The sequence below is a fragment of the Pipra filicauda genome, unplaced genomic scaffold, assembly GCF_003945595.2.
Source record: "Pipra filicauda isolate LSUMZ 115617 unplaced genomic scaffold, ASM394559v2 scaffold219_size1829416_pilon, whole genome shotgun sequence".
NCBI lineage: Eukaryota > Metazoa > Chordata > Aves > Passeriformes > Pipridae > Pipra > Pipra filicauda.
The window spans coordinates 355,945-382,821 of NW_024104331.1; the positions used below are offsets into that span (position 1 = coordinate 355,945).

The 26,877-nt window shown below is 49.1% G+C and overlaps 1 protein-coding gene across 2 annotated transcripts; it reads right to left on the reverse strand.

Annotated features, from left to right (window-relative positions):
• Positions 1–551: 551 nt before the first annotated feature.
• Positions 552–26,853, reverse strand: WDTC1 (WD and tetratricopeptide repeats 1). 2 transcript variants are annotated; one of them, XM_027740283.2, is made up of 16 exons: positions 26,719–26,853; positions 20,999–21,146; positions 18,494–18,577; positions 17,570–17,616; positions 16,309–16,420; positions 15,702–15,889; positions 14,673–14,855; positions 14,295–14,389; positions 13,049–13,164; positions 11,788–11,863; positions 9,949–10,045; positions 8,405–8,578; positions 4,765–5,000; positions 4,216–4,384; positions 3,638–3,830; positions 552–3,505 (listed from the first exon to the last, which is right to left on the reverse strand). In XM_027740283.2, exons 2-16 carry the CDS (start codon positions 21,104–21,106, stop codon positions 3,308–3,310), a joined length of 2,076 nt encoding a protein of 691 aa, XP_027596084.1. In that variant the 5' UTR covers positions 21,107–21,146; positions 26,719–26,853; the 3' UTR covers positions 552–3,307. The 2 variants fall into 2 exon arrangements, with proteins under 2 accessions (XP_027596084.1, XP_027596085.1); XM_027740284.2 differs by lacking the exon at positions 26,719–26,853 and adding an exon at positions 25,658–26,602.
• Between the last annotated feature and the right edge of the window lie 24 nt (positions 26,854–26,877).

Below are 26,877 nucleotides of genomic sequence, written 5' to 3' on the forward strand. Positions count from 1 at the left end.
TGGATGCTCATTGCTTTGTTAGAGCAGAGCTGCCTTTTCAAGCAATAATTTATATCAGACAGGATTTGAAATGAAGAGGCCTCAAAGGGCCTTCAGCTGAAAGGTGTCCAACGGGAATTTTTTAAAGAGTTCAAATGGATTCTCAAAACAGCAGACTGGTTTTCCAACTCTTCCTTAAGGGCTGCAGCTTGGAGGGCAGGGAAGTATTTGGGAGGTTTTGCAGCAGGAGCCCAGAGGAGAAAGTGAGTTTGTGAGATCCTTTGGCAAAGGATCATCTCTGGGTCTAAACGATGTCGGACCCTCAGTCCACTGACAGATGAGTTCCCAAACCTGGATAAACTAACTCAGCACTAACTCAGTGGCAACCACAGCTTATAAACCACATTTTGGGCTCCCCAGCCCCCTTTCCACTCGAGTTTTTGGAGTCTCTGTTCTCCACGAAGCACAGACAACACCCAGCCCCAACCAGGCCACCCTCCACCCACCCACAGAGGAGGAAGGTAGAACAAAGCCAGAACAATCCCCCAAACAAAATGACACCAAGAAAGGACTAGAACAAAGAATTATTTAATCGCTTAACCCTTTCTCTTCCAGGGACCAGAGAAACAAGTTTTCTGCTCCTACTAATGAGGGCAGTAAGGCTCGTGTGTTACCTCTACAACTGCAGGGGCAAAGTTTACGAGATGATCATCTTTAGTACTCGAAAAAAGCGAGAAGCAATGGTCACTGCAACACTAAGAGAATCCTAGAGTCTCCTAACGGAGAGCCCATTGCTAGAATACAAAAATAAAGGAGGCATCCCTGCATATCCCAGGCTAGAAAGAGTTAACCAGAAAGAGCAGGAAGAAGCTTTCCCAAAGAGGGGGTTGAAGTAAACAGCAGAGGTCAATAAAGCAACATCTTCTCCCGACTTCCCCAGCATGTTTTTTCCCTTCACCAATAAATACAAATTCCTCATTAACAAGTGACAAGCAGGTAATCTGCCCACAACAAGGGGGAAAGGGGCTGGAGGCAGAAAGATTTTTCACTCCTATTATTATTTATCTTTTTTTTTTTTTTAACCAAAGCAGCCATTAAAAACAGCAACCCACTGCAGAGGCAGGGAATCTGTTTGCTTTCACACTGCAACTGGCAGGTAAAAGAGCTGCACTGTCTCACGAGTGTAAAAAAACCCCAAAAAATAGCTGCCACAGCAAAAGGTGAACAGGGAGGGAGAGGTCTGTTCTCTTCAGAGCTTTCCATCTCAGTCTCTCAGTTTAAAAATCAAAGTCTGCAGACGTTGTCTACTGAAAGCTGAAAAAAAAGTTTGAGTGGGAGGAGAAGAGGGGAAAAAAAAAAAAAAGGATGCATCTAGTACGAAGCCTTAAGCAAAAAAAGAAAAGGGCAGAGCGTGTCAGAAAGCCACCCAAGTGAGGAGAATTTTCTGCTGCCTCTGGGTCTTGAAGAGCAGGTACACCCGGGGTGGGGGAGCCTGTACCCCAGCAAACAGGTGAACTGAACAGTCGTGGGTTCTGCGTGAAAACAAGCAAAGCTGCCCTCAGGAGCAGAGTGACCTGTCCCAGGTGAGCTCTGCCTCAGTGGGAGAAGGTGGAGAGGACTCTGCCATCCCAGAGCTTGAGGGGAGGTGGTTGTTTCAAGGGGCTCTCACTAAACCGGGGCGGACTCGGCTTCACTCCGAGACAGAGCAGGTGACGTCTGTCTGGGGGGCAGGGATGAGATCCCAGTTCTCTCTCCCTGCAGGGAACGGTGTCCTTGGAGAGATGCTGCCAGACTCCATGACCTCTCTCCCTCCTCATCTCAAAGACTGTTCTGGAAGGGAGAGGCAGCCCTTGCTCAGCCAGCACTGCGCAGCCTCGCTCGGCAACGCCTGGCAGCCAGAAACAGCCAGAGGAGGAAAAGGAGGCCTCTCCTCTTTCCACAGCAGCAACAGGAAGACCAGGGATTGCACCACATGGAAGAACAGCACACACACATGCGCACACACTCCCAGACACACACCTCACACCCCTGGGACCAAGGCTGGCATGTTCAGACCTTCAGCAGGAAGAGCTACGAGACAGCGCAGGGCGGTTCAGATCTCCAGGGGCTCTTTGGTCTTAGTTGATAGTCCTAGAAAAAAACAACCTCTGCGGGTTCGGTTGTAGCACAGCTGTGTAAGATCTGTTGGGTATTTAGTGTTTGGCAACTGCAAGAGGGAAAAACAGGGCTGTGTGCTACATGAGAGGGGAAGGAATGGAAGTACCAGTGCTGCGTTTCTTGGTGTGCTCCTGGCTCTGCAGCCAGTCAGTGTGTGGAGAGCGGGAAGAGGAAGGAGGTTTCCTGAGAGGATCATGAATCCATCCAATGTCACACCAACAACGAGGCAGAAAAGGCCCACCTCGGCCAAGACAGAGCAGCTGGCTGCCCAGAAATGCTGCTTCTAACAGCTCCAAACTGTAGTTGTAACATACACATGGTGACAATGTTCTCAGCTCCCACACAGGTGACATGGAGAGGAGAAGGTGAACACAGCTACACACACTGGGCAACAGAGAGAGAGGCTGTGACCTGCCCCTTTCCTCAGCAGCTTCAGCTACACGAGTCCTAAGGCTCTGACCCAACCTGTCCCCACTGCTGTCACCTCCCTCCATGGGTTCATGGACCACAGGAGAAAGTACCAGAACTGGGCAAGCACATCCTGCCCCGTTGAGCTGCACATATCCAGTGCCTTCAACAATCCTTCAGCTAAGACAGGGGGACAAGACAGGCAATCTCCAGTCCTCAATACAGCACAGCCACATCTGCTGACAACGTGTCTGAGATGGAAGCCAGAAGAAAGATGTTATGGGATAAAACAGGTGTTTCATGGCCAACAACCCTAAACTGGGGGCCTCTAGACAGGCTGGTAGCACAGAGTCAAGCTTTCAGAATCACTGCAGTAAATTCATTCCATAACCCCTGCCCTAGGTTTGTATTTTATTCAGGAATTTAACATCCCCTCTGCAATGCAGGCAACATCACCCTGTACCACATCATACAGCAGCTCTGGAAAAATAATCACCAGTTACACTGCTTACAGACAACTCAAAGACCCCTGTTGGGACTAAATTCCACTAAAGGCAAACCCCGGACTGCACTGCCATGCTGTGGAGGAGGAGGAGGAGGAGGAGGTGATGGTTTACAGAGACGGCCGCTCCTGCCCCTGCCAGCTTGTCCTACTCTGTGCATAGTGCGAAACAGTGCAGTCATTCATCAGAGAGAGTCCAGGACCAAGGAAACTAGGTTCCCTTTCAGCCAAACAATTAGAGGAAGGAGAGGCAGTTCTATTTTAGCTGGGCCGGCACTGGACTTGCCCCTCTGAGCTGTCTTCATCATCTGAGCCTCCAGCCCCACCACTGGTCAGTCCTGTGATCCGGTACCCCATGTTGAGCAACATCACCTCCAGAGGGTCCGCGTTCATCCGCCTCTGGTTGGCCTGGGAAGCACCTTCCATGTCCACCACCACGCGGCCGTTGAGCGTTTCACTCTGCAAGGCACCAAGGGAGAGAGCTCAGGGGCTGTTACTGCTGCTCTCACTAGAGATGCCAGCGGGGAGAAAACAGTAGGAAAGACCACGTTCCACCTCCTGACGAGAGGAGTCTTTGACTGCAGCTCTTACCTCTGGCCTGGGGTTCCACAGTCGCACGACCGGGTCGATGCCGCTGGTAGCCAGGAAGCAGTAGCTGGGATGAGGCTGGAGACAGTTCACAATGGACTCGTCTCCCTGCAGCACTCGGACCAGGTTGGTGGTTTCCTTCTCCCAGATGAAGAAGGAGCCGTCGTCCGACCCGCTGACTATGTACTGTGCATTGCTAGGGCGAGAGGAGCACAGGCTGGAGGTCACAGCTCAGAGACAGTCTCTAGCAGACAGGAGAATCATCTATAATTCACAGGCTGACACCCCTCATGCTGACAGATCCAGATAAAGCTCCTGTGCTGGTCCCTCTATCCCCAGGAGTCCTGTTTTCGATCCCAAATGGATTTCTGAAACACTACCCCAACCAGGTCCCTCTGTGGATCTGCTACTGATCAGCTACTCGTGCAGCCACACAGGAGGAGGGTTCCTGTCATGTTTTAACCCTCCAAACCAGTGCCTGTGTCGTTTTATAAACACATGAGGCTTTATCCGACGGAAGAGAGTATCCTGCTGCTGCCCACACCCCTGTCCTGCACCCCTGCCACACTCTGCCAACATACCTGCCAAAGAAATTGGCCTCTTTGATGTCTGTAGTGGTGTTGCAGTGGCCACAGTATCGGAATTTGTAGTCGTAGCTGCGCTCCCTCAGCACCATCTCGTCCTCAGAGATGGAATCCTTGCGGCCTGTGGCTCGGAGCCGGATGGGGCCTCCCCCTTTCTTGTCTTCAGCTGGAAGGACAACAGATTTTTTCCCTCGACACCATTGGGGGAGGAACACGTTCTAAGCAAACAGCACTCCAAGAGACCCCAACAGCTTTAGGGAAGAGTTAAGGATGATTCCAGCAGGGAGCAGGGCTTAGAGCACCAGCTTCCTTCCAGATTATCTCCTGGCTACATCAGACTCCTTTTATCACACTCTCACTCAAGAGCAAACCAGGACCAGGCGCAAGGAAAGAACAGGCTCAGGCCGGTTTTTGTGCACGGTAACAATCAATCTCTCTCAGAAGTTGGAGCTTTACTTCTGAGGGGCAGTTTAAGGAGGAAAATCCTTGTCTGATCATTAGATTTCAGTGTAACCTTGAAGGAGCACACGGAGCAGTGGCACTCACCATTATCACTCTTGGAGAAAAGGGCTGCATTGATGTCCCTGTCCAATGCATCGCAGGCACTGCTGTGTGCTTGTTCTGGAAACTTCCCTTTAAAGTCATCCAGACACTCCAGTGCTTCTGCCACATACTTGAGTTCAAAGAGACAGCGGGCGAGGCGGAAATGGGCCTTCAGGTGGCATGGATTTAAGGATATGGCCTTCAAGCAGTCTCTCAGAGCATCGTAATGGTCCCCGTCCCTGAGGAAAAGGGAGCAGTGCATCACACAGCCCGAGCAGCAACAGCAAACATTTTCCACTGCTGTTTCCCAGCCCTCATTTCACACCACAGCTTGTTGTTTCCAGCTCTTTCCACGCAGCAGGCACCCCACAAAGCTCACTAACAGCATTTGCTGTGTCTCGGGGCCACCACCTGACCCAGCCCAGCTTCCCCAACGCCCACAGGCAGCCCTGGGATGTGACCACACAGGGATGCCCTGCGAGCCCTGACCTGCCATTTTAAATCCGGGAGAGCAGAGCTCCCTGCTGTAACACATTTCGGGAAGTCCTTTGAAGATGGAGGATGCAGCAGCCCTCTGGCCAGGCAGCACAGGCCTCCCGTGCCAGGCAAACAGGCTCCTCACACGGCAGCTCACTCGTGCCCCTGTGTGGACACACGGCACAGCTCCTGCCCACGGACACTCAGAGCCCTCAGCCAGGAGCTGCAGAACCACCCGACCCACCTCAGAGCCCTGATGGACAAACAGCTCAAGCAGGAGTCTTTTTTTCACCTTTACAGGAAAAAACTTTGAGTTTTAGAAATGAGTGTTACAGCAGACTGGTATGGTAATGGATATTGATGTTCTGTTTAAAGTACTATGCTTGATTTCCCTGCGCTCTGGCTGTGGGAATAAGGGTGTCCCCGCTCGTGCTCTGGGAGCGGGAGGGATTTGTTGAGCCTTGTGTGGTGCTCAGCTCAGACTGACAGGGCTGACACACCTGGTGCACCAGCATCGAGCCTGAACTGCTCACAGGCACCACAAGCTGTCCTGAGAGAGTACCATGTGATGGTTAATAATAAGAATAATAATGATGTTTCATCCCTGTAACCTATATGCCCCATTCCTTGGAAGTGTTCAACGCCAGGGTGGATGGAGTTTGGGGCAACCTGGGCTAGTGGAAGGTGTCCCTGCCCATGGCAGGGGGTGGAACTGGATGATCTTTAAGGTTCCTTCCCACCCAAACCATTCCAGGAGTCTGTGGTTCCATGCACTGTCTGAAACAGTCCCAAAGGGAAGATGATGAACTGCCCTGTGCCTTCTACAGGGTAACAGTTTTAGATCATATGGAGCCTTTGTCACGGAATCACAGAATCCCAAAATGACTCAGGTTGGAAGGGATCACTGGAGGTCACGTAGGACACCCTCCCTGCCCAAACAGGGTTCTCTACAGCATGTTCCTCAGGACTGTGTCCAGACAGCTTTGGAACATCTCCAGTGAGGGAGACTCCACAACGTCTCTGGGCAGCCTGTCCCAGTGCTCTGTCACCCTCACAGTAAAGAAGCTGCTCCTCATGTTCAAGTGGAACAGGGGAGAGGTGTTCCAGTGCCTGGACTCATCTAGAGGAGCTCCAGCTCTCTGGGTTACACTCTAAGGAGCAGTGTAACAAAACATATTCTGCAAACCATTGACCCTCCAGCTCCCTCCTATCTAGGTGGATATTGGCCACTGGCCAGCACAGTCAGAAGGTGGAATGCCTTGTCCATGAGATCTGCAGAAGGGTAGCAGGAACGTTGCTCTTCAGGGCTGTCTTTGCAGCACTGTCTGTGTTAATTCAGGAAGCTGGACACAGCAACAGGCCACTTTTAATCAGAGGAAGAGGGGATGCAAGTTATTTGTTAGGATGACAGACTAGTGTGTCACATTTTCAGACCTGACTGGGTTACGAGCTGCTTTCCCACTCTCAAACATCCTTCAGCCTCAACTTACCAGTGTCAGCCCAACAGACTGGTGTGAAAATGTACACAGTGAGATGTAAAGCAGGCACTGACTTCTCCCTTTGTTACAGCTTTGACTCAGCCTGTGCAAAACTGGAAATCAGCTCAGTACTGTCAACATGGACTGCTAAAAGCAATCCAGAGGGTGATGCAGTTGGCTTTTAGGAGCAAAATATCAAAGAACAGCCTTGAAGTGCTGTAGAGTATGAGCAGCATCTTAAGGGAGATGAGCAAGGGGAGGTTAGGAAATACAGACCTTCCTTTTTTCTTGATCTCTCTGTTATTCAGAGAACAAGGCCAAAGCAGGACCTGCAGGGTTCTGAGGGTGGCCTATACCTGTTCCTGCTCCAAACATCAAGAACACCTCAGAGACACGCTGTGGTTCAGTGTGGGTCACTGCCTGCCTCTGCCTCCTGCTCAGTGACATCCCAGCCACCTTCTCCATACACCAGAAGCTGTTTCTATAGCAGAAAAATGTCCCTTTTCTGCACCTGGAAGAGATCAGCTCAGTACTATTTAAATTCTACCCACTGCATGCCACAGAAACCCATTGTGTGCATGTTTTTCACATCCTCCTGCTACCAAAAACTGTGGCAAGGCAGTAGCTGACACACTGAAAGGTTCAGATCTGCCAATACCCTTCGGGAAAAACGATTCCTATATGAAAAATGTCATTCATGAGATCAGCACTCAGCTTCTGTCTTCCATTCCTTAATCCCAACCTATTGTTCCTCTCCCTCTGAACACTGAGGCCTTTTTGAGGCAGCTCCCAAATCTCTGCTATTGCAAAACAGCCAGTAGGCCAGTTACCAACAGTCACAACAACTGCTGGCTGCTCTTTATCTTGGCAAGAGGAGAGGAGAATTCATACTGGGGATTTCAGCAGGGAGAGGAGAAGGATATCCTCACAAAGCAAATGGAGATGAAGGACCACAGCTATTTTAAATATGTTAATGGCAAGTCATGCTACTCAGTCTTACTCTGCTCAAGGGGACAGACACTAAAATAACTCAGCTGCATCTTGCAGATGCAGCTCTGGCCACTGGTCAGAGAGACATTACCTACTGCAGAGGCTGGTAGGGTGTTTTGCAACCATTAGGACAGAATCCCCTTCACATTCCAAGGCACCAGTTGCCACTTCTCCAGATCCCTCTGAGAGGTTTCCAGTCAAGGGGAGTGTGGGTTAACTGGGGTAACACAGGAACCACCAGGTCTGAATATCTCCAGTATGAGGTACTTGGATAAAGCAGCAAACAAAGCCACCCCAGGCAGCCCTAAACCAACCTTCTACCATGAGATGTTATAAAGCACAGTCACCATTACCTCATCTGCTGACAGCAGCCTTAGAGCCCTACTCTAATGCAGATCAGAACCATCCAGAGAAATGCAAACACCCTTGGAGAAACCCTGTGACTCAGAAGTGGATTTTGAGTTTCTTTTTAAAAAGGGAAGGATCAAAACTTCACTCAGCATGTCAGCAGGTGAGATGATGAGCTTTATCAGCTGACCATAATTTCTCCAACACACACTGCTGTGCCAGAGGTGCCCACTTATGACTCAACCCAATAACCCCAACCCCACAGGAAAACCAGGTCCTCCAACAAGATATCCATGGTCCTTGGAAGTCAGGCACCTGTGACACTGAACTCTGACACTCTGGCTCCTTACCACTTGCGCTTCATGTAGGCAGCAGCCCTGTTCCCATAGAGCATGGCATTGTTGGGGGCTTTCTGCACTGCTTTGCTGTAGAGCTGGATGGCCTGAGTCCACAGCTGGCAGGCAAAGGCCTCGTTGGCTTGCTGCTTGATCCTCTCCAGGTAAGGAGGTAACTCCACTTGGGGGCTGATGGGAAAGAAGGGAGGAGCACAGGTAAGTTGGACAGCCTTAACTCCAGGTAAATGTTTGTGGTGTTTAGTTCGAGCTTAGCGAGTCCCAGCGAGCATTAGCTAATACCAAAGGATTCAGGAAAAGGCAGAAGAGACCCTGGATCTGAATAACCTGAATTTAGGAGGAAGGTTTCTTTTTGACCAAAGAATCACAGAATGATTTGGGTTGGAAGGGACCAGCTCCCTGCCATGGGCAGGGACAGCTTCCACTAGCCCAGGTTGCTCCAAGCCCCATCCAACCTGGCCTTGGACACTTCCAGGGATCCAGGGGCAGCCACAGCTTCTCTGGGCAACCTGTGCCAGGGCCTCCCCACCCTCACAGGGAAGAATTTCTTCCTAAAGTCAAGAATTTCTTCCTAATATCCAATCTAAACCTGCTCTGTCAGTCTGACTGCATCAGTTCGACCATCATTTGACCGTTTCCATTTCTCCTTTATACACAGGGACACTCCAAATTGAGCAGTGGGTATTTTAAACACCACACTTCACCAACACATCTTTGTTTCGACTGCAAAAACAACATTTCCAACCCCCTTTTAGCAATGCATAACAATGCAAATCCAGAAGCATCCGAGTTCACCAGGCCCATGCTCTGCAACCCAAAATTCCAGCCCCATTCCCGCTGCCGTGGTGGAGGGGCCATCTAGAGGAAATGAGCTGAAACATTCCACAAAGCGACTTTGGTGGAACCCAGACTACCCATATATGGTATTAAATAAGTGTCTTGACTTTGAACCATGTCTCAGGAAAAACAGCCACCAAGATGTGCTGCTGCTGCTTCACCCCAACTGCATTTTGCTCTTAAGGAATGAAAGGACCAGGGACAATAAGAAGAGGTTCTCCATCCATTCCCACCTCCCATGCAGACTGCAGGAGTAGTGACTCCAGTGTCACTGTCCTAAAGAAATTTTGGCTGCTTCCTTCAATTTCCAGAAGGCAGGTGCCCAAAAAATGGCAAAGGGAAGCAAGGCTCTTTCACCTGGCAGCCTCTCCCATTCCCAACACACTGCTCCTGCAAGCCAGGAAGAAACAACCACCCAGGACGCTTTGCTTCCAGGCCTGAAAAGTCATTTCTTAGTTTTGTCCACCCTAATTGATCATAAGAGAGGAAAAATCTTCATGGATAATTTCTTCCTGATGCTCTTGTTCACAGCCCAGGCGCCAGAAGCCGATACAGCTCCTGGGACAGAGGCCACTTGACAATCAAGTCGAACACACCAAGTGGATTTCTACTTCACACTTTTTTGGCAGTACCTCACCCTGGCAAGAGGAAGAGGACAAGGAGAGAGGCCCAGGAGCCCTGTGGAGGTGCAGCTGTGCCCTTACCTCACGTGTGCCCTCCCCTCGGACAGGCGGAAGCCGTTGCTGTGGAGGTGGATGCCATTCGACACTCCGTTGGTAGAGGTTTTTCCATTCTGCACTTCTGAAGGTTAGAAAAAAAAAAATATATATAAAGCCATGCTAAGCATCAGTGTAGATTATACAAACTCATATCTGCAGCTTCAGGGGTTTTTGTACAGCAGAGCCAAGCCAAAGCCACACCACATCACTTCTGGGATATCGCACGTCCCACCTCCTCCAGCCACCCACATTTGATTTGCCTTCTTCTATTTAGTACCAAACCTCTGCAGTGTCCTTTGCAATGGTACTCTTGAATAGAAAACCAGATACACACAGAACTAAGTACTCACACACACAGAGAGGGCATCTTGAAGGGACCTGCCTTTGACTGAGCCTAGGCCATAGCTGGAGCATCACAGAATCCCAGAATGGTTTGGGTTGGAAGGGACCTTAAAGATAATCCAGTTCCAACCCCTTCTGTGGGCAGGGACACCTTCCACTAGCCCAGGTTGCTCCAAGCCCCATCCAACCTGGCCTTGGACACTTCCAGGGATGGGGCAGCCACAGCTTCTCTGGGCAACCTCTACCTCCCCACCCTCACAGGGAAGAATTTCTTCCCAATATCCCATCTAGCCCTGCTCTCCTTCAGTTTAAGGCCATTCCCCATTGTCCTGTCACTATATGCCTTTGTGAAAAATCCCAAAACTGCACAAGTATTTAGTGACATTAGTATAGCTCTGTATTTCAGACAAATGAACATACAACTAAGCTGTTGAATACTTAATAGAACAAGGAGGATGAGTAGAACCACTGAAGGAATCCAGTAGATGAATTCCAGATGCTTGCTTGCTTTCTTTCTTCCTTTAGTTCTTTTCTTACCCTACTGCTCAAGGAGCTGTTACAGGCTGAACCAATCCTCTGCAGATCATGCAGCCACATCAGCTGCCATTTCACCAGAAAACATTCAGGTTAAACTTTACAAACTGCATTTATGCTGCAGCTGGGAGTGCTCCTGCAGCCACTTCAGACTGGGGAACTGGGGACACTGCCTAACCAGCCTGCTGGGCTGCTCAGAGATCTCAGCATGCAGAGACATGCAGGCACAGGACTTTGACCTGATAACACCTTTTCCCAGCCTTTCCCTGAACTTTCTGTGCCCAGCAGGGAGTGTTTGGTGCACCTCCCTGCTACCAGGAGGTGATTTTTAGATTAAGGCCTAAGGTGTGGACACAGGTCACACAGGGAACACTCCCTGCCAAGAGTCAGGAGCATCACTGCAGCCACTCACTGCCTGCTGCCTGTGGTATCTGTGTACAGAGCAAGGAATGAAAGGGCTTTTGGACAAACTTCCTGGTCAAATAAATGACTTTTTGATTGTAGGAGGGCTATTAGTGCCAGGTCAGATTGTTAGACTAGGGAAGATTGCTCTGTTTCCTTGTATTGAGTGTATAAGGAAACAACAGTATCCTATATTTTACTAATAATTAAAAGGAAAAAAAAAAATCAAACAATATATCTCTTCCATGCCTGTCCACAAAGCTTCCCCCTTAGTTGAAGACAGGATACCAGGACCTCAACCACTTACAAAGTCTACTTAATCCTTGTGCACAGCTTTAAGCATTCTCCTTAATTAAGACACACACATCCAGCTCCCCATAGGTCACTTCTCCCCTCCAGACACACGTTTTGGCCCTCTGCAGAAGGGTTTTAGAACTCAGGGTATGAACTGCACTGCAGAAAACAGCCCAGCAACAGCTTCATTTTCCTGCTGCACCCTGACTTCACTCTGCCTTCCACTCCCTTTAGTGACAGCATCACACTTACCCCCTGAAGTGTGGCACTTCTTCGGGAGGAGGAAAGTGTACGGTCGCTGTTTGTATGTCAGATCAAACAAATAGACCTAAGGAAAGGAAAAAGAGAGAATGAGACCAAAAAAAAAAAGAAAAAGAAAAAAAAAAAAATCAGCAAAATATAGATGCTCAAGTCACCAAAATAAAACAGGGCCAGATGGGTGTATGGTTTCGTGTTTGTGTTTGCTGTTTCCAATTTTCTAACTGGGAATCTTGTTTATAGATGGGGATGGCAGCAGTACTAGTGGTGTGCTCCATTCCAGCACTGGGTTCAGAAGGAATAATGCTGAGAAACAGCAGCCTGGTCTTATCCCAGAGCTAAGACAGCCCTCCCCATACCTACAGAACTTAAAAGATGGCCTGACCACTGACCAACCTGCTCAGAAAGCTTCAACTCCAGTAAGATACTTTAATTAACACAGTGATCATGAAGGAACCAAACATTTATTGACAGAAAAGAGGTGGTACACTGAACTGAGAGAAGAATCTCTTCAAGATGAAACCTGAGAAACTGAGAAGGATATATTGAGATTCAAGATTTCTATAAGATTTCCCGAGAAACTCCAAAGGCAGCCCTGTGAAATTCTATTTTACAGTTGTATTGGGACAGGAATGGACAGCCCAGATCAGCCCTACACTTCACCTTCTCAGCACCTTCTCTTAAAGAGAACGAGAGCACAGGTGAGAAAGACCTGCAGGGGACAACCACAGTGCAACCTGCCCACTAGCAAAGTTCCTGCTTAATCCATGCTGATTAATGCTGTCAGGAGGATTTTCTCATTTCATTGATAGGCTTTACAGAAGATCCATGAATATCACCCAGAGTTTAAAATTAAAGCAATCAATATTCCAGGTGAAGGCCTTTACTTCTCCAAGTCCTTTAGTCACTATGCCCTATCACAGGAGCAGTTTGATGCTTCAAGAATGAGTTATGAAATCTTTTCTAGGTCAGCAAAGGTCAGTTCCAGAACTTGTTTAGTTTATTTTCCTCTTCCAGAGAGTGAACTGTGAATTGGAAAACCAGAACAGAATGTGCTTCAAGTTTGATCAGTGACAGCATAACAAATAAACCCCTAATCCCAAGCGCTTAGTCTGAATTAATCAGAAAGCAGTTTAAAATCAATCAGATTACCCACAGAGAAGTTGCTGTACCTGTTTTCAAGAGCACACAACAATGTGCAGTGACTCAACAACTGCATCTGAAGCTTTCTGCCAAACTTCAGCTGTCTCCTTACCTGCTCCCCTCCCATGTTGACCAAGAGCTCAGTGCCATCAGGACTGAAGGTGACATATGTGGCCACCAGAACCCTCAGCCTGTTGTTGTAGTCTGGAAGCTTCACTGGAAGGTGCCCTGTGGAGAGGAGAAGTTTGTAATTATTGGCTTAACCAGTAAGTGCTGTCTTTGTCCTACCCCAGCTGCTCCCTTTTACAAGGGCAAAGCCATGGAGCACCCATTTCCTGCTGTTTATTGGATCCTTCCATCAGCCACCAAAACACACAGGGGGCTTTTTCACAGCTTCTAAGTATCAATGCCCCATCCCTGGAAGAGTCCAAGGCTCTGAGCAACCACTCTAGTGGAAGATGTCCCTGCCCATAGCAAGAGGTGGAATGAAATGGGCTTTAAAGTCCCTTCCTACCCAAAGCATTCAATGATTTTAATTCTGCAAGGCCATCTCCACATGAAGATGAGGATTGTAATTGCCTTGTTAAAAAGGAGCCTGCAGAACCCAGCAAATCTCAGTTTTAGGGATTCACCAGGATTTGACTTCTGCGATTTGTGCCATCTGCAAATACCTCCATCTTCAACCCCCTAATCAGGTTTCCTTAATAAAGCCCTCAGCACAACCAAACCAAAGCTCCTAAATATTCAGCTCACACACAGGTTCTGTTGCTCAGACAGCAGATGTGTTGCATGACCAATTCAGGGGACCTGAGGAATCCTCCAGTGGGACTCATCAGAAGCAGGACTGTCAGAACTGGTCTGCTGAACGTGCTGGTCTGAGATATTGGAAAAAACCCGAACATTTTGGGGAAAAGGATAGAAAATAACAAGCACTGGAGAAGAATGTCATATAGATTGCTCAGACACTGCATCACTGATTCTTCATCTGCAGGATGAGGACAAGTCATTTCTCTCCTGTGCCAAAAAGATTTTGAACAGTAGCTTTGCTGGGACCAGTTCCAGGAAAGCATAAAGAGCCCAGGTTATCCAATTCTTGACTTTCCAACAAAAGTGACAAAAAGACATTTATGCTGGACAAGAAGCAGCAAGGCCAGCTCACCACCCCACAGCACTGCCAGATCAGGGAACTGAGCAAGAATCCACAGCACAGAAGTGAAATAAACTGCAATTCCAGGGAATATCCCATGGAAGAACTCCTCCAAGCAGTGGTTCCTTGTGTGAGGAGTACAACTCTGCTTCTTCAGGCATTAAAGTCCCACCAGTCTCTCCCAGTGTCTCCCCAGTACAGGTGTCCATACCTGCCACGTAGTACTGCGCCGCGCCGTCCGGGAGGGGCTTCTGTCGGTCACAGAACGTGTGTACTCCAGCTGAAGGGCTCTGCTTCATGCTTTTTCTAGCCAGAACAGCCTTATTATAATCATAGCATTCAACTGCTGGAAGCCTGATTCAAGCTAACACTTTATGTTCACCCACGAGGACAAGGCCCACTCAGCTATGGGTCACCAGCCTCACATCACCCCAGTGTATTCAGAAATCAAAAAGGCTTTGGGTGATAGAAAAAAAAAAAAAAAAGTAAAACTTCACAGATGATGGATCCCTGCAAGTCCCCCTTCCCCCCAGAGCCTTGACCAGATTTCTGTAGCTCACACGTGCCCAGCAAAGCCAGGTGCTGTTACCTGTGGTTGTGGATCATGCGGATGTCGTAGAGCCGCACGAAGGGCCCGCTGGCCCCCACTGCCAGGTAGTTGTTGTCCTGGGGGTTCACTGTCAGGCATTTGGCCTCCACCAGCTGCCCACAGTACTCAGTCAGGTCTATGAGGACCTCGGAGCGTTTGCTGTTCTCTCGCAGGTCGTACTGTCTGCAAAGGGAGGGAGTCAGGCACTCGTGTCATGGAGAGCAGAAGCAGTAACAGAGAATCATGGAACACCCTGAGTTGGGAGGGACCCACAAGGATCATCCAGTCCAACTCCTGGCCCTGCACAGGACACCCCAACAATCCCACCCTGTCCCTGAGAGCGTTGTCCAAACCCTCCTGGAGCTCTGGCAGCCTTGGGGCTGTGCCCACTGCCCTGGGGAGCCTGTTCAGTGCCCAAGCACCCTCTGGGGGAAGAACATTTTGTTAAGTTTTCCTTGGTGACCAAACTGAAGACCACTCAAAGCAGCACACTGACACTGCTCAGCAGTGACCTACACTTCATTATCCATGATGAGATGACACCAAGGACATGTTAACAACAGTAATTTGTGCCACAGGTTACTGGAAGCATCTCAGTTCAATACACACTAGGCCTCAGTATCAGGATAATCATTAAAACCAGCTCTATAACGTGCACAGATTTATTCAAGTTCCAAATTAAACTCCAAGTCATGACCTCACAAACAGTAGCTCACAGGAAAAGTGAAACAGAGCCTCATAGTAAAAATACTCATTTCAGAGTCTCAATGACTCTGGAGGGAAATGTTATGCAGTGTTATATCTCCCTTGCCTCTGACATGGCTGTTCCTTTCCTGGCCTCCCTCTTCAGGGGAGCAAAATGGAGGAGATGAGGAGGGTATTTATCAGATTTTATGAGATAAATTTTTCCAGTTTTAAGAAAGGGAGAGATGAGCTTAAGCTCTGTAGTACAGAGACAGCCTCCCTCCAGATGCCTGCACAGCACGTACTGCGAGGGATCCTAAAACCAAACCAGCTGGAATTCTGTACCTGATCAACCCGTCTTCTGCTGCACTCCAGAAGGTGTTTGGCCACATGGGAGCCGTGGCAATCCGCTTCACTCTGTTGGTGTGGTCTCCAAACATGTGGACTGTCTCCTTGACAGTCAAGTCATGGACGTGCACCTTGGAATCCGCAGCTCCCGTGATGAGGATCCGATCCCCCGAATGCGGCAAGAACTGCGGGAGAGAGATCTGACCTTCAGGCTGAGGCTGCTCACGTGGACATCACTGGGCTGTCTGGGCAGTCATGGAGCAGTAACTGCTTCAGGAACATGGGATAACCCATGTCATTGCCTACATTACACACATGTCAGTGTGCACACCCAGGAGTCACCAGCTACAGCAGGACACACACATTTCAATTTGCCTCTTCGTCACAAATCCCAATTTGCTACAACCATTTCCTTTGAACTCACAGAGAGAATAAGCCTGGGATCTGCATAAACTAAGTGCAGTACTGGATTTAATTCATTTTTTTATCATTAGAAATATTAAATTATTTGGGAGGCAAACTGCTTGCAGGAAAATGTTTCCCAGCAAGGATTTATTCTCTTGCTGCTTAGCTTGTTGGCTGTTCATTCCTTCTAACCACATACCTTGACAGAAAAGATGTTCGCAGTATGTCCTGTGTGCATAGAAAGGAGTTTCTTGTGGTGCAGAGGATCCCAGACAATGGTGTGCTGGTCATCAGAGCCAGAGGCCAACAAGCTGAATGAAGGAGAAGAGAAATATGCACCAAGTATTGTTCTGTTCTAAGCCGTGACCAATTTCACAGAGCGGTTTGACCACAGACATCCATTAAGTTAATTCAGCCCTAAGCGGCCCATTTCCTCTCTCTTTCCTCAGCTCTGTGTTCCCCATGCACTCATCCATTCAGCCAGGTCAAGGAGCTAAACCAGCCAAACAGCAGCCCCACGGAAAATAAAGTGAGTGGTTTTCGTTGGTTCGGCTCATTGAACGGATTCCGATGGCACAGGGGAAAACAGAGGTATTTGGTCAACAACAAAATGCAGGGCCTCCATTTTCCTTATTATCCTGGCTGTGTTAAGTGCTCCCCATCATCCCTGAAGCCAAGCCAAGGCATTTATTCCCAGGCTCTGGATGTGCCCAAGCAGTCCCAGGGCTCATGGAGTGAACCACAAACCGCTTTAAAAGCATAAAGTCATTGCAAGGTGCTGTTGACCTCGCACATCCCTCTGCATCTGAGCCCAAAAGAACTGGACATCTGCAACTCTCAGCTGTTTTAAACTTATTTCCTTGTAGCCAAATCTCTTTCAAGCACATGAAATTTTTCTGGTAAATCATTCTGAGAAGCAGACCTTGGATGTTCTAAGAGGCGTGTCCAGAAATACATGCTCTTCCTTCCATCCACTCATTTCTCAGGCAGAAAGTCTTTATTCCACTTGGTTAATGGAAATGCCCTTTAGTTTCTCTCTAAAATTGCAGAGGGGTAAATTCTCCACCTCCTTCCCTTAGATATTTGTCCCCCTGCAGCAGCTTTTAACAGCATGGTGAAGGGGGTTGGGAAATGTCACCACCAGCTGGGCAAATCCTAAAGATCCATTATAATCCATAATACCACTTAAGAGAAGAGAAGCAGCCTTCAATCTCCACTTCTTAGTCTGACCATTTCCCTTCTGAACTGACTAAAGGGGCATTTCTAATAATATCCAGATATATTTAACAAAATAAAGCTTCTTTTTGAAGCGTGAGCTCTACTACAGCTAAAACTTTGAGCTTGAGCTCCACTTTACTAGAAATGGGAAGCAGCTGCTTGTGATAAGATGACCTACATCCTACTCTTAGGAGAACCTGGGGTTATGGGTTTGTTGCTCCCAAACCAAGCCACATACTTACTCTCCTTTTTCATTCCACTCTAGACAGTTGACACACCCAGAGTGACCCTGAGGGAATTAAAAAAAAAAAAAAAAAAGGAAGATGGTATTACACAAACTTCAGATTTATCAAGCAGAGTTGTTCTAAGGCAAGGACACAGCGAGCTCCCCACAAATAACAACTTGTTCCAATACAAGCAGGTTTTTTTATGTTTTTATTCCAACCCTGTAAAAAAAACCAAAAAACCCACCCACATGGCAAATAAGCACCTCCAGAAAAGAAAGACACGCTATAGCAGTCGGGGTAAAAAAGGCAAAGTGAAACAAATAAAAAAAAAAAAGGTAGTGTTGAATAAAATGGCAGTTTTAGTCTCAGAGGCTACAGCTGAAATCCTGCTGTACACAGGGAAAGGTGACTTTGCTTCCAAAGCCCTTGGCAAGGCTGACAAATTACATGTGCAGGTTCTCTGGGAACACAGGGAAAAGGCACTTTTGATAGCTCTGTTAGAAGCACCTTGCTGCTGGGTGACTCCATCATCCATCTTCATCCAAATTAACCAACAGCTGCAGCGAGAAGTGGGGGAGCACTGATAGCGTTTGATTTGGGAGATGCGACTGAAAAGGGGGGCAAAAGGACCCTTTCCTCCCCCAAACCAAGACAATATTAAGATGTGACACAATAAGCTGTGTCAGAGTGCAAAACAACCTGTTCTTTAGGGAACACATTAAGCATTAGAGCTGAGTGTGCTGAAGAGTTGACCACTGGCTCTCCTGTAGGTGCATCGGGTAAGTGCGGAAAGCTCACACAAACTCTCACTGAGCTATTCCTGGCTCTAACGCAGCTTGGGGGATAAGAAATCAGCATCTACCCCAGAAAAGAGAGAATTTCATACCCTTCCTGCAGTGAGGAAGCAGCTGGTTTGCTCTTTGGGCACTGCCCACTCACCTGCAGTTCTGCCTCCAGGCCCAGGCGGCGGATGAAGGGGTCAGTGACGTGGTAGTGCCGCTCAAAGCCCAGCGCTCCCCTCTCCTGCACGGGGCAAACAAGCACCACACTGACTACAGCAAACAAAACATTTCCTATTTCCCCTTTTAAGAGAAGATTCTTAAAAGTTTAAAAATCAAGCAGGTGCTTTGCCGGGTATTGGGGTGTCCATAGCGCGAGGGAGCTGTGCTCTAAGTAAGGAGGCACAGAATCAGAGGATCACTGAATGGTTTGGCATGGAAGGGACCTTAAAGATGATGCAGTTCCACCCTCTTCATGGGCAGGGGCACCTTCCACTAGCCCAGGTTGCTCCAAGCCCCATCCAACCTGGCCTTGAACACTTCCCGGGGTGGGGCAGCCACAGCTTCTCTGAGCAACCTGTGCCAGGGCCTCCCCACCCTCAAAGGGAAGAATTTCTTCCCAATATCCCAGCTAACCCTGGCCTCTTTCAGCTGAGACCATTCCCCCTTGTCCTATCACTCCATGCCTTTTTGACAATTCCCTCTCCAGCCTTCTAAGCCATCATTTGAACATCTTCAGGCATAATTTTTGCCACTGATTTGGTTTAAAATGATGTTCGGCTCAGCGTCAGGCTCAGCTGGGGAGCCAAGATCAGGCCCCCACTAAGGCAGAGTAAGTTGCCTACTTTGGGCCTGAAACAGAAGAGCTTGGGAATGCCTATTATTATCCCCTGGTGATGACTTCAGCAGGAACTCAATCCTGAGGACAGCAGTTCTGGACCAGAGCTGCTCAGGAGAACTCTGCCATTACAGAGCCTGTCCTGAGGCACCAGCACGGGCAAAGTCCCAGGGAATGTGACTGGACAGCTTCCTTTGGGATGGGTTATTTCCTCAGCCATGGAGCAGGACCTTGGAGCTGCAGCACCACAGCACAGGCTGTTCTAGAGGGAACAGCTGCCACAGAACTGCGTCAGTACAAATGAAGGTGAAGAAAAGCAGGACAGTTGTTTCCCCTGTGATCTCACAGGGCTCACAGATGCATCAGCAGATGGCTTCGATGAAAAAAGGCCAACTGCAGAGGCAGGGATGAAGGCAAGGGAATGCAAGTCACATTTTGGGTGGAACAGCCAAGGAGGTTCCTTCCTAGGACCTCACCCAGCCTTGGTCCCATCCCATACCACGCTCAACTCAAGCCTTTTTAATCAGCATTTAAAGATGGGAACACCAATGTCAAAAATTGTAACTTATTCCTTCACTATCAGCATTTAGGGATGGGAACAACAATGTCAAAATTACACTGATGGGGCTCAAAAAAAAAAAATCACACTGATGGGGTTAAAAAAAAAATCACACTGATGGGGTTTGGAACATGTCAGCAGTCCCAGAGCAGACACAGAACTGCTGAATTCCCTTCCCAGCCCAACGTTCAGTAATGAACTCCACACACTCCAAAAGCTATTTGAAAACAAAATGGAGACAGACATGAAAGCGCTGGAGGGAAAACAAACCAGGCTTTTTGTAGGAGCTTCCATGACAAACTTCAAACCCCCTGATGTATTTTTGTGGAGAGCATTCCTAAGGCCCTGCTGGGCCCACTGCAAGGTGCTGCAGGTGTAATTCCTGTGCTGCTGCAGCCTCAGTGGCTTTGTGAGGGCTGTGGAGTAGGATTTTGCTTTCCCTACAAGGAACTGTCAGACTTAGCAACCTTTCCAAGGTCACAGATCGAAGTCTGACAGAGCAGACAGCATGAGACAGTCCCAGGCTAAGGCTCTAACCACAGAACCAGCCTCTCCTTGTTAGGGCAGCAAAACAAATCTTTGCACATGGATTAAATTACAAGCTCATAACACAAAGTTTGGTACCAAACTGCAAAGTGAGCACTTCCAATTCCTTATTCTGGCTACTCACAGACCCTTTTCCTGAATGCTGATTACCAGCAGAGCTGCAAATGATTTCAGGCTTCTGAGTCCAAGCAATAATTGCCTATTGTGTCTGCTGCAGCCAGTCCTTTCACGTTGATATTCCACAAATGCAGCCATCAGATGACTGATCCAACCACTGCAGCAGCTTTTTCCCCTACACAAAGGAAGCAACACACCACTCTCTAAAGAAGAGGAGACAGAGAGAGGCTGTGACAGAGATCATTAGCTCTACTACAGTCAGAAATGCCTCTGATGGCAAGATCACACAGGGAGAACACAGAGAGGAGAGAGAGAAGCTGGCTAAGGGGCCTTTGTGGTGCCCAAACACAAGCAGATGTATTTTCCTCAAAAGGAACAGACCTGCTGATGGCAAACTAGCACAGGGAGAGGAACTGTATTCCTGCCATGCCACACTTCACCCCAGCTCCTCATTAAGGACAGTGATAGGTCCTATGTGTTTGTTCTCTTAAGCTTCTCATGGAGCTTATCAACAAGAGATCTTTTCCAAAGTAAAGGCACCACCACAAGTATTTCCCAATCCAGCACAAACGCTGATTCTCCATCTCCCTCCACCCAACACATACCTTGATCTGTCTGTGGATGATGTCTCTGGTAATGTTGGCTTTTGCCATCTTCTTGTAATGGGGCAGACGAAAAGAAGCTATGGGAAGAGCTGCTGTGCATCCAAGCATTCCAACCGAGCCAAGATCCACGCTGGGGGCATTCAGTTACCTGCAGGACAGCACAGGGAGGGGACACAGGCAGGCACACACCATATTAGGCCATTCAGACAATGTCAAGCTTTATTTTCCAAACACAGCAGTGGGTGAGAACGGAAAAGTTGGGTATAGAGGCTCCTGAAAAAACTCTAGGAAGGAACAATGCCCGACTTGAGGCCATCCCCAGTCTGTGGAGGAATTCACAATGAGCAGAATTCCAGGGCTAAACAAGTCTAGAAAATCCATGTTTCTATGCCAGCAAAGACCCTGGGCAGCGTCCTGTCCCACAGCTTCCCCTCCCACCATTCCATGTCCACTCATGTCCAATGTCATGTTTCCCAAGCTCTACAATCAACAAGACTCATATTGTGAATAAACACAGTATCGATGGTTTTGGCCACCTCTTCTCTCTTTTTTTACTACATTTAATTATCAGCAAAACCAAATTAGAACAACCAAAAGGGTACAAACATTCCTAGAAATCACAACAGCCAACCATCAGGTGATGGTTGGTCAACTGAACACCCAACTACCTCAGCAAGAGGTAACCTCAATGACTCTGTGAAACACAGGGAGCCAGGACAGACCCCTCACTACTCGTGTCCAAGGCCAGATCCACACAAAGCTGCCAACTGGGCTAAATAAGCCCCATTGCTGGAGACATCCCAGAGGATGGGGTTTCCAGACAGCCCCGTGTGCTGAGCTCTGCAGGGAGAGGGAGCACTGCTGCCTCAAAAAGCAGCTCCAGGTTTGGACACACCACACGTGCAGGATCGATGGTATCTGCCATCCCTCTCCTCCAGCTTCTCCAGACACCTTTTCCAGCTAGCAAGCCTCCACCTGCCTTTCTCCCGGGCTGGATCCCCATGGATTGGCCTCCTTAAACAAATCCTCCAGGATACAGCAAGTTTCTCCAGCCAGAGCTGCAACAGGGCAGAGACCATCATTCTGTGACAACTCAGCAGTTCACCCCTCAGGTGAGGGGCTGCTGCTCACTGGACAAAACCCAAGATGATCTTACCTCTAAGATTTATATCCCAGTGCTCCACTCCTTCTCCTCCTCACAGGGAATTTTAACCACACCAGCCACCCGCCCTCACCCAACCCTTCTCCACAGGAACCTGTGACCAGTCACTGATGGCAGCTAAACAACTTTTTCCATGGAAACAAATGATCCATTATCCTCAAGAGACAGGAGGGACAATATTCCAGCAGATCTCAGGGCCTCAGTCTTGTCTGCAGCTTTCCACTCTTCCAAGTGCTTCCCTACAACATTCCCAGATTCTGTCTACGGTCTCCTCTCTCCAAGCAGCACCCAGGTTTTTCCTCTTCTTCCCTGACAGGCAGATTTCTTGTCTCCCTCTTTGAGAGCAGTTTAATTTTGAGCTTAGAACCCCAAAAGGACCCACACCATGCCAGGGCCAGGCAGGCTGCTCTCACCTCCCAAAGGACAAAAAACCCCACTGCTCTCTTAAGAGCCCTACAAAAAAAACCTGTCACATTTTCTATGCCCAATTATGGCTAATTTCCAATCAGCTCCTTTTCATTCAAACAGCACCAAACAACCTCAAGGACACACGTGGAAAAATGCACGTCCACGGAAAGATCCAGATCTCCCCTATACAGACTGAAATAACCCACACCAAGAAGCCAGTTTAGAGCTAAATAAATCAATGCAAAACCATTAATACACTATAAATCCACTGTATGAACGGAGAGAAGGAAGATTCAAATCCCCCAAAACCTGCCAGTCTATATAAGAGAGACTCAAATTGCCTTGGTTTTCAACAGTCTCCTTTGTCCCAGCATTTTCTCCCTTCTGGAACTCTGACACCCACACTGGCCAGGGGACACAATACACAGGAGTTGGCTATTTCTGGGAGTGTTTTTAGGATTAAAGATGTGTTGTGGAGCTTCCCAACTCTCTGGACAGGTCACTGTCACTCAGAGGTGTCCCCAACAGAACGTTGTTCCTCAGGTCTCAGGAGATCAACACAACTTTATTCCTTAAAAGATACAGGTCAGGAAAATTATCAGTGAAATCAGCCCTTCTGGTGACAGGCTGAGGAAAAAACCCACAGTCAAACAGGAATGCAGGAGCCTGAGGTGTCTCTCTTTCCTAGAAAGGGCTTGGTTTGGCAACTGGGTGTTGTAAAATGCTCAAAGGTCTCCCAGAACACGTGTCTATGCTTGGCCAAGAAGACTCCAAGAGCCTCTCTTGCTTTCATATTGCTATTTTTTTTTTGTTGCTCAACAGGTATTCCACAGCTACAAAAGCTTAGGCAACCTTTAAATTATCGTGGGATCACAGACAAAGAATTAAAAGGTCCCAAATTCTGATTCTGGGTCAGATTTTGAGCATTAGCCACAATTGGTCACAATCCCAGACTCACATTCACCATGAATATAACAGTTACCTCATTCTTGACTATTAACTAACTAAATACATAACTTAATTAAACAAATATTAAGTGCTGTTAACACTAAAGACTACTGACCCCACCACTGTACAGGCAGATCCACTCTCCAGTTACAAACTGACCCTGGAATAAAACACAGAATCCCCCAAGATTTGTAGGTCCCCTGAAAAATATATATAATAAATAATTAGCCAAAAATAAACCCTGTCTCCCAATTTCTTAGCCACATAAAGGCTTCCAAACATGAAGCCCCTTCAGAGAGTCTTTGTCACCACCAAAGGCATGGAAATCAGTAAAGGATGTTCCTCTTCTGGCAAAACCACTGTGCAGATTCTGTTCTATCCCATCCTTGCGCTTCTCTGGCTTTTCACTAACCCTGCACAACCAGATCGTGGTGGAATGAGAGGATTAAGTCCCAGAGACAAGGACACTGTAGGATGAGTCTGCACTAGTGCTACCAGGGATGACTCCACAAGCAGCTTCATTTTGGCTACACGTTAGAGATGATCCCATCCCTTCCCATCCCTGGAAGTGCCCAAGGCCAGGCTGGACAGGGCTTGGAGGTGCCCGGGACAGTGGAAGGTGTCCCTGCCATTGGAACAGGATGATCTTTAAGGTCCCTTCCAACTCAAACCATTCCATGATTCTGTGATTGTGACCTTGCTGGGTCATTTATTAGATGACACTGGAGCGAGTTTCTCCATCACACTTCAATTCCAAGCAAGGACAACCTTCCCTCATCCCTCAGTGCTCCAAACCTGCCCCGCGACGCCGCAGACAGGACTAAAAACTTGGGATCTAGTTACAGCTGTCACCTCACCCATGGCAACAGCCTCTTCTTAAACTCCACCTGGAGCACACAGAGCACCAGCCCACCTGCAGTTCCCTCCTGGACTCTCCTGCTCCTGCAACACTGAACTCCAAAGGCACGAAAAGCACTTTCGCAACACTTGGCCTTTAAATTCGCAGTCAAAAATTAACAAGCCACAGATTTCTGCAGGCTGTGGGCTCCAAACCTGGCAGGCTGTGTTTACACTGACAGCAGTTTAAAAGCCCCTTAAGCTCCTGGGAAAGTACACTTCCAGAGGGTGCTCCAGGGCATGGGGAGGAAGGGGAGTAAAGGGATTCCAATTTTCCCAAAACACTCGCTCGAAGTCTGGAAACAAAACCTTGACAGTGACAACACAAATAATTCCATTGATTTAATACCAAGTTATCCCAACGCAGGTCGGATTTGGGGGATTGCCCCTTTGCTGGATTGTATTTCCCTCTCATGGAAGCACCTGAACAGCCCCCACCTCCCTCACCCCCACAGCGACATCCTGACACAGACCTGCCCTGCAGAGGAGGGGGCCAGAGCCCCAGCCTGGGCACCAGCACCCTTTGGAAAAGCTCCATCCACCCCAAGAAACTCCACAAAGCAGCAGGACCCCTGAAATCAGCAGCTTTACGCAAGCAATCCAATTCCTAACTGTGTGGATGTGCCCAAGTTTCTCAAGGTCACTGGGAATAAGCAGCACTCTGCACACCACGAGCCCTGCAGATACACGGCTCATCCCCAAGGAACATTCCCAAGACCCTTCCCTTCAGCATCTACAAATTATTTCACCCATCCAAACACCAGTCAGGACACAACTCATGCAGTTTCTTTATCCTCACAACTTATTTCCCTGCCCTCTTTACCTTGACTTCCCAAGAGGTCACGGATCAAATTAAAATACATGGAGATAGGTACATTTATGTGTTTGGGTTTTTTTTAAGAAACCTGGAAAACCAAGAGGGAATGAGCTGGTTAGCAGCAAATATCTTGCTAAAAGAAGGTTTTGCTCCAGCTGAAGGAGTTGCCAGGAGGTCCCCAGGACAGATGGACATGGAACATGGAGAGAGTGAGGAGAAGTGGGATCTGAGCCCTGACAGACACAGCACAAGGGGACTGTCAGGGAAACTCAGATAGCCCAGAGCCATACAGTGCTTCCAGCTCAGCCCTCCAACTGGAATCCTACCTCTCCCCTTCGTCCCCCAGCTCGCACATCCACTGGGATAACAGAAAGATGCCAGACAACACCTCACCCAACACAAGCAACATCCCAATGCCCAGACCCACACGGCCCAGTAGCTCCAGGAAGGAGTTCAGCTGGCAGAGGAGGAAAGGCTGATCCCCCTTCCAGGGAAAGGGGCTGCAAGACCCCCACCACGGGTAGGGAAAGGTTCTGTGAAGGGTTTAGAGAGGGGATGGTGAGCAGAGGAGGGAGCAGGGCAGGGTCACAGTTAGGAAAGGGGAGAGGAAGGTGAGGACAGGGCAGTGCCAGGTGTAGGAGGTGGAAAGGGAAGCGAAAAAGCAGGGGCTGCACCTGGCAGGGGCTGGGTACCTGCCAGAGGATGCAGGAATGGGGAGGAGAGGGCAGGAAGAGGGTCTAGGGAAAATGGGGATGAGGGGCTGGAGAAAATTGGGACTGGTTTGCTCCTGGCAAAGAGAAGGGAGGTAACACCTGGGGGGAGATAGGGGGGCACTTGCCAGAGCCTGGGGTGGGGTAACGGATGGGAAAGACAGGGGTGGGGGGGGGAAAATGTCAGGAAAGGGAGAGGAGGGAAAGCTGATAGATAAGGGGACACAGGGGGTGTGGCAGACAGGGAAGGGGGTGATAGCTCAAGGGAAGAGGGTACAGGGTGGGTAGAAGAGGGCGCAGGGAGCAGTGGGAAGGGGTGCCACTGACAGGGCAGGGGGCACGGGGGGTGTAGCTGACAGGGAAGGGGGTACAGCTGACAGGGAAGGGGTATGGGGGGGTGTAGCTCAGAGAAAAGGAGGTACAGGGCTGACAGGGCAGGGGGGGCTGCTGACAGGGAAGGGGGTATGGAGGCTGTAGCTTAGAGGGAAGAGGGCACAGGGGTGTGGCTGACAAGGAAGGGGCTATGGGGGGTGTAGCTCAGAGGGAAGGGGATACGGCAGGGACAGATGACAGGGAAGGGGGCACGGAGGGGGGGCGACTGACAAGGAAGGGGCTATGAGGGCTGTAGCTCAGAGGGAAGAGGGCATAGCGGGGACAGACGACAAGGAAGGTGGCACAGAGAGGGGGCGGTTGACAGGGAAGGGGATACAGGAAGGGGCGGCTGACAGGGCGAGGAGGCCCCTCCGGCCCGCGGGAGGGGGGCAGGAGGGGCCGTTACCTGTCAGGCCTCCCGGGCGCGAACGCGGCGGGCAGCGGGCAGCGGCGAGGCTCCATCCATGCGGGCCCGAGCGGGACGGGACGGGACGGAGCGCAGGGGGTGCCCGAGGGCCCCCCGGCCGTGCCCCCCGCCCCCGGCCCTGTTTACCCCTGCCAGCTG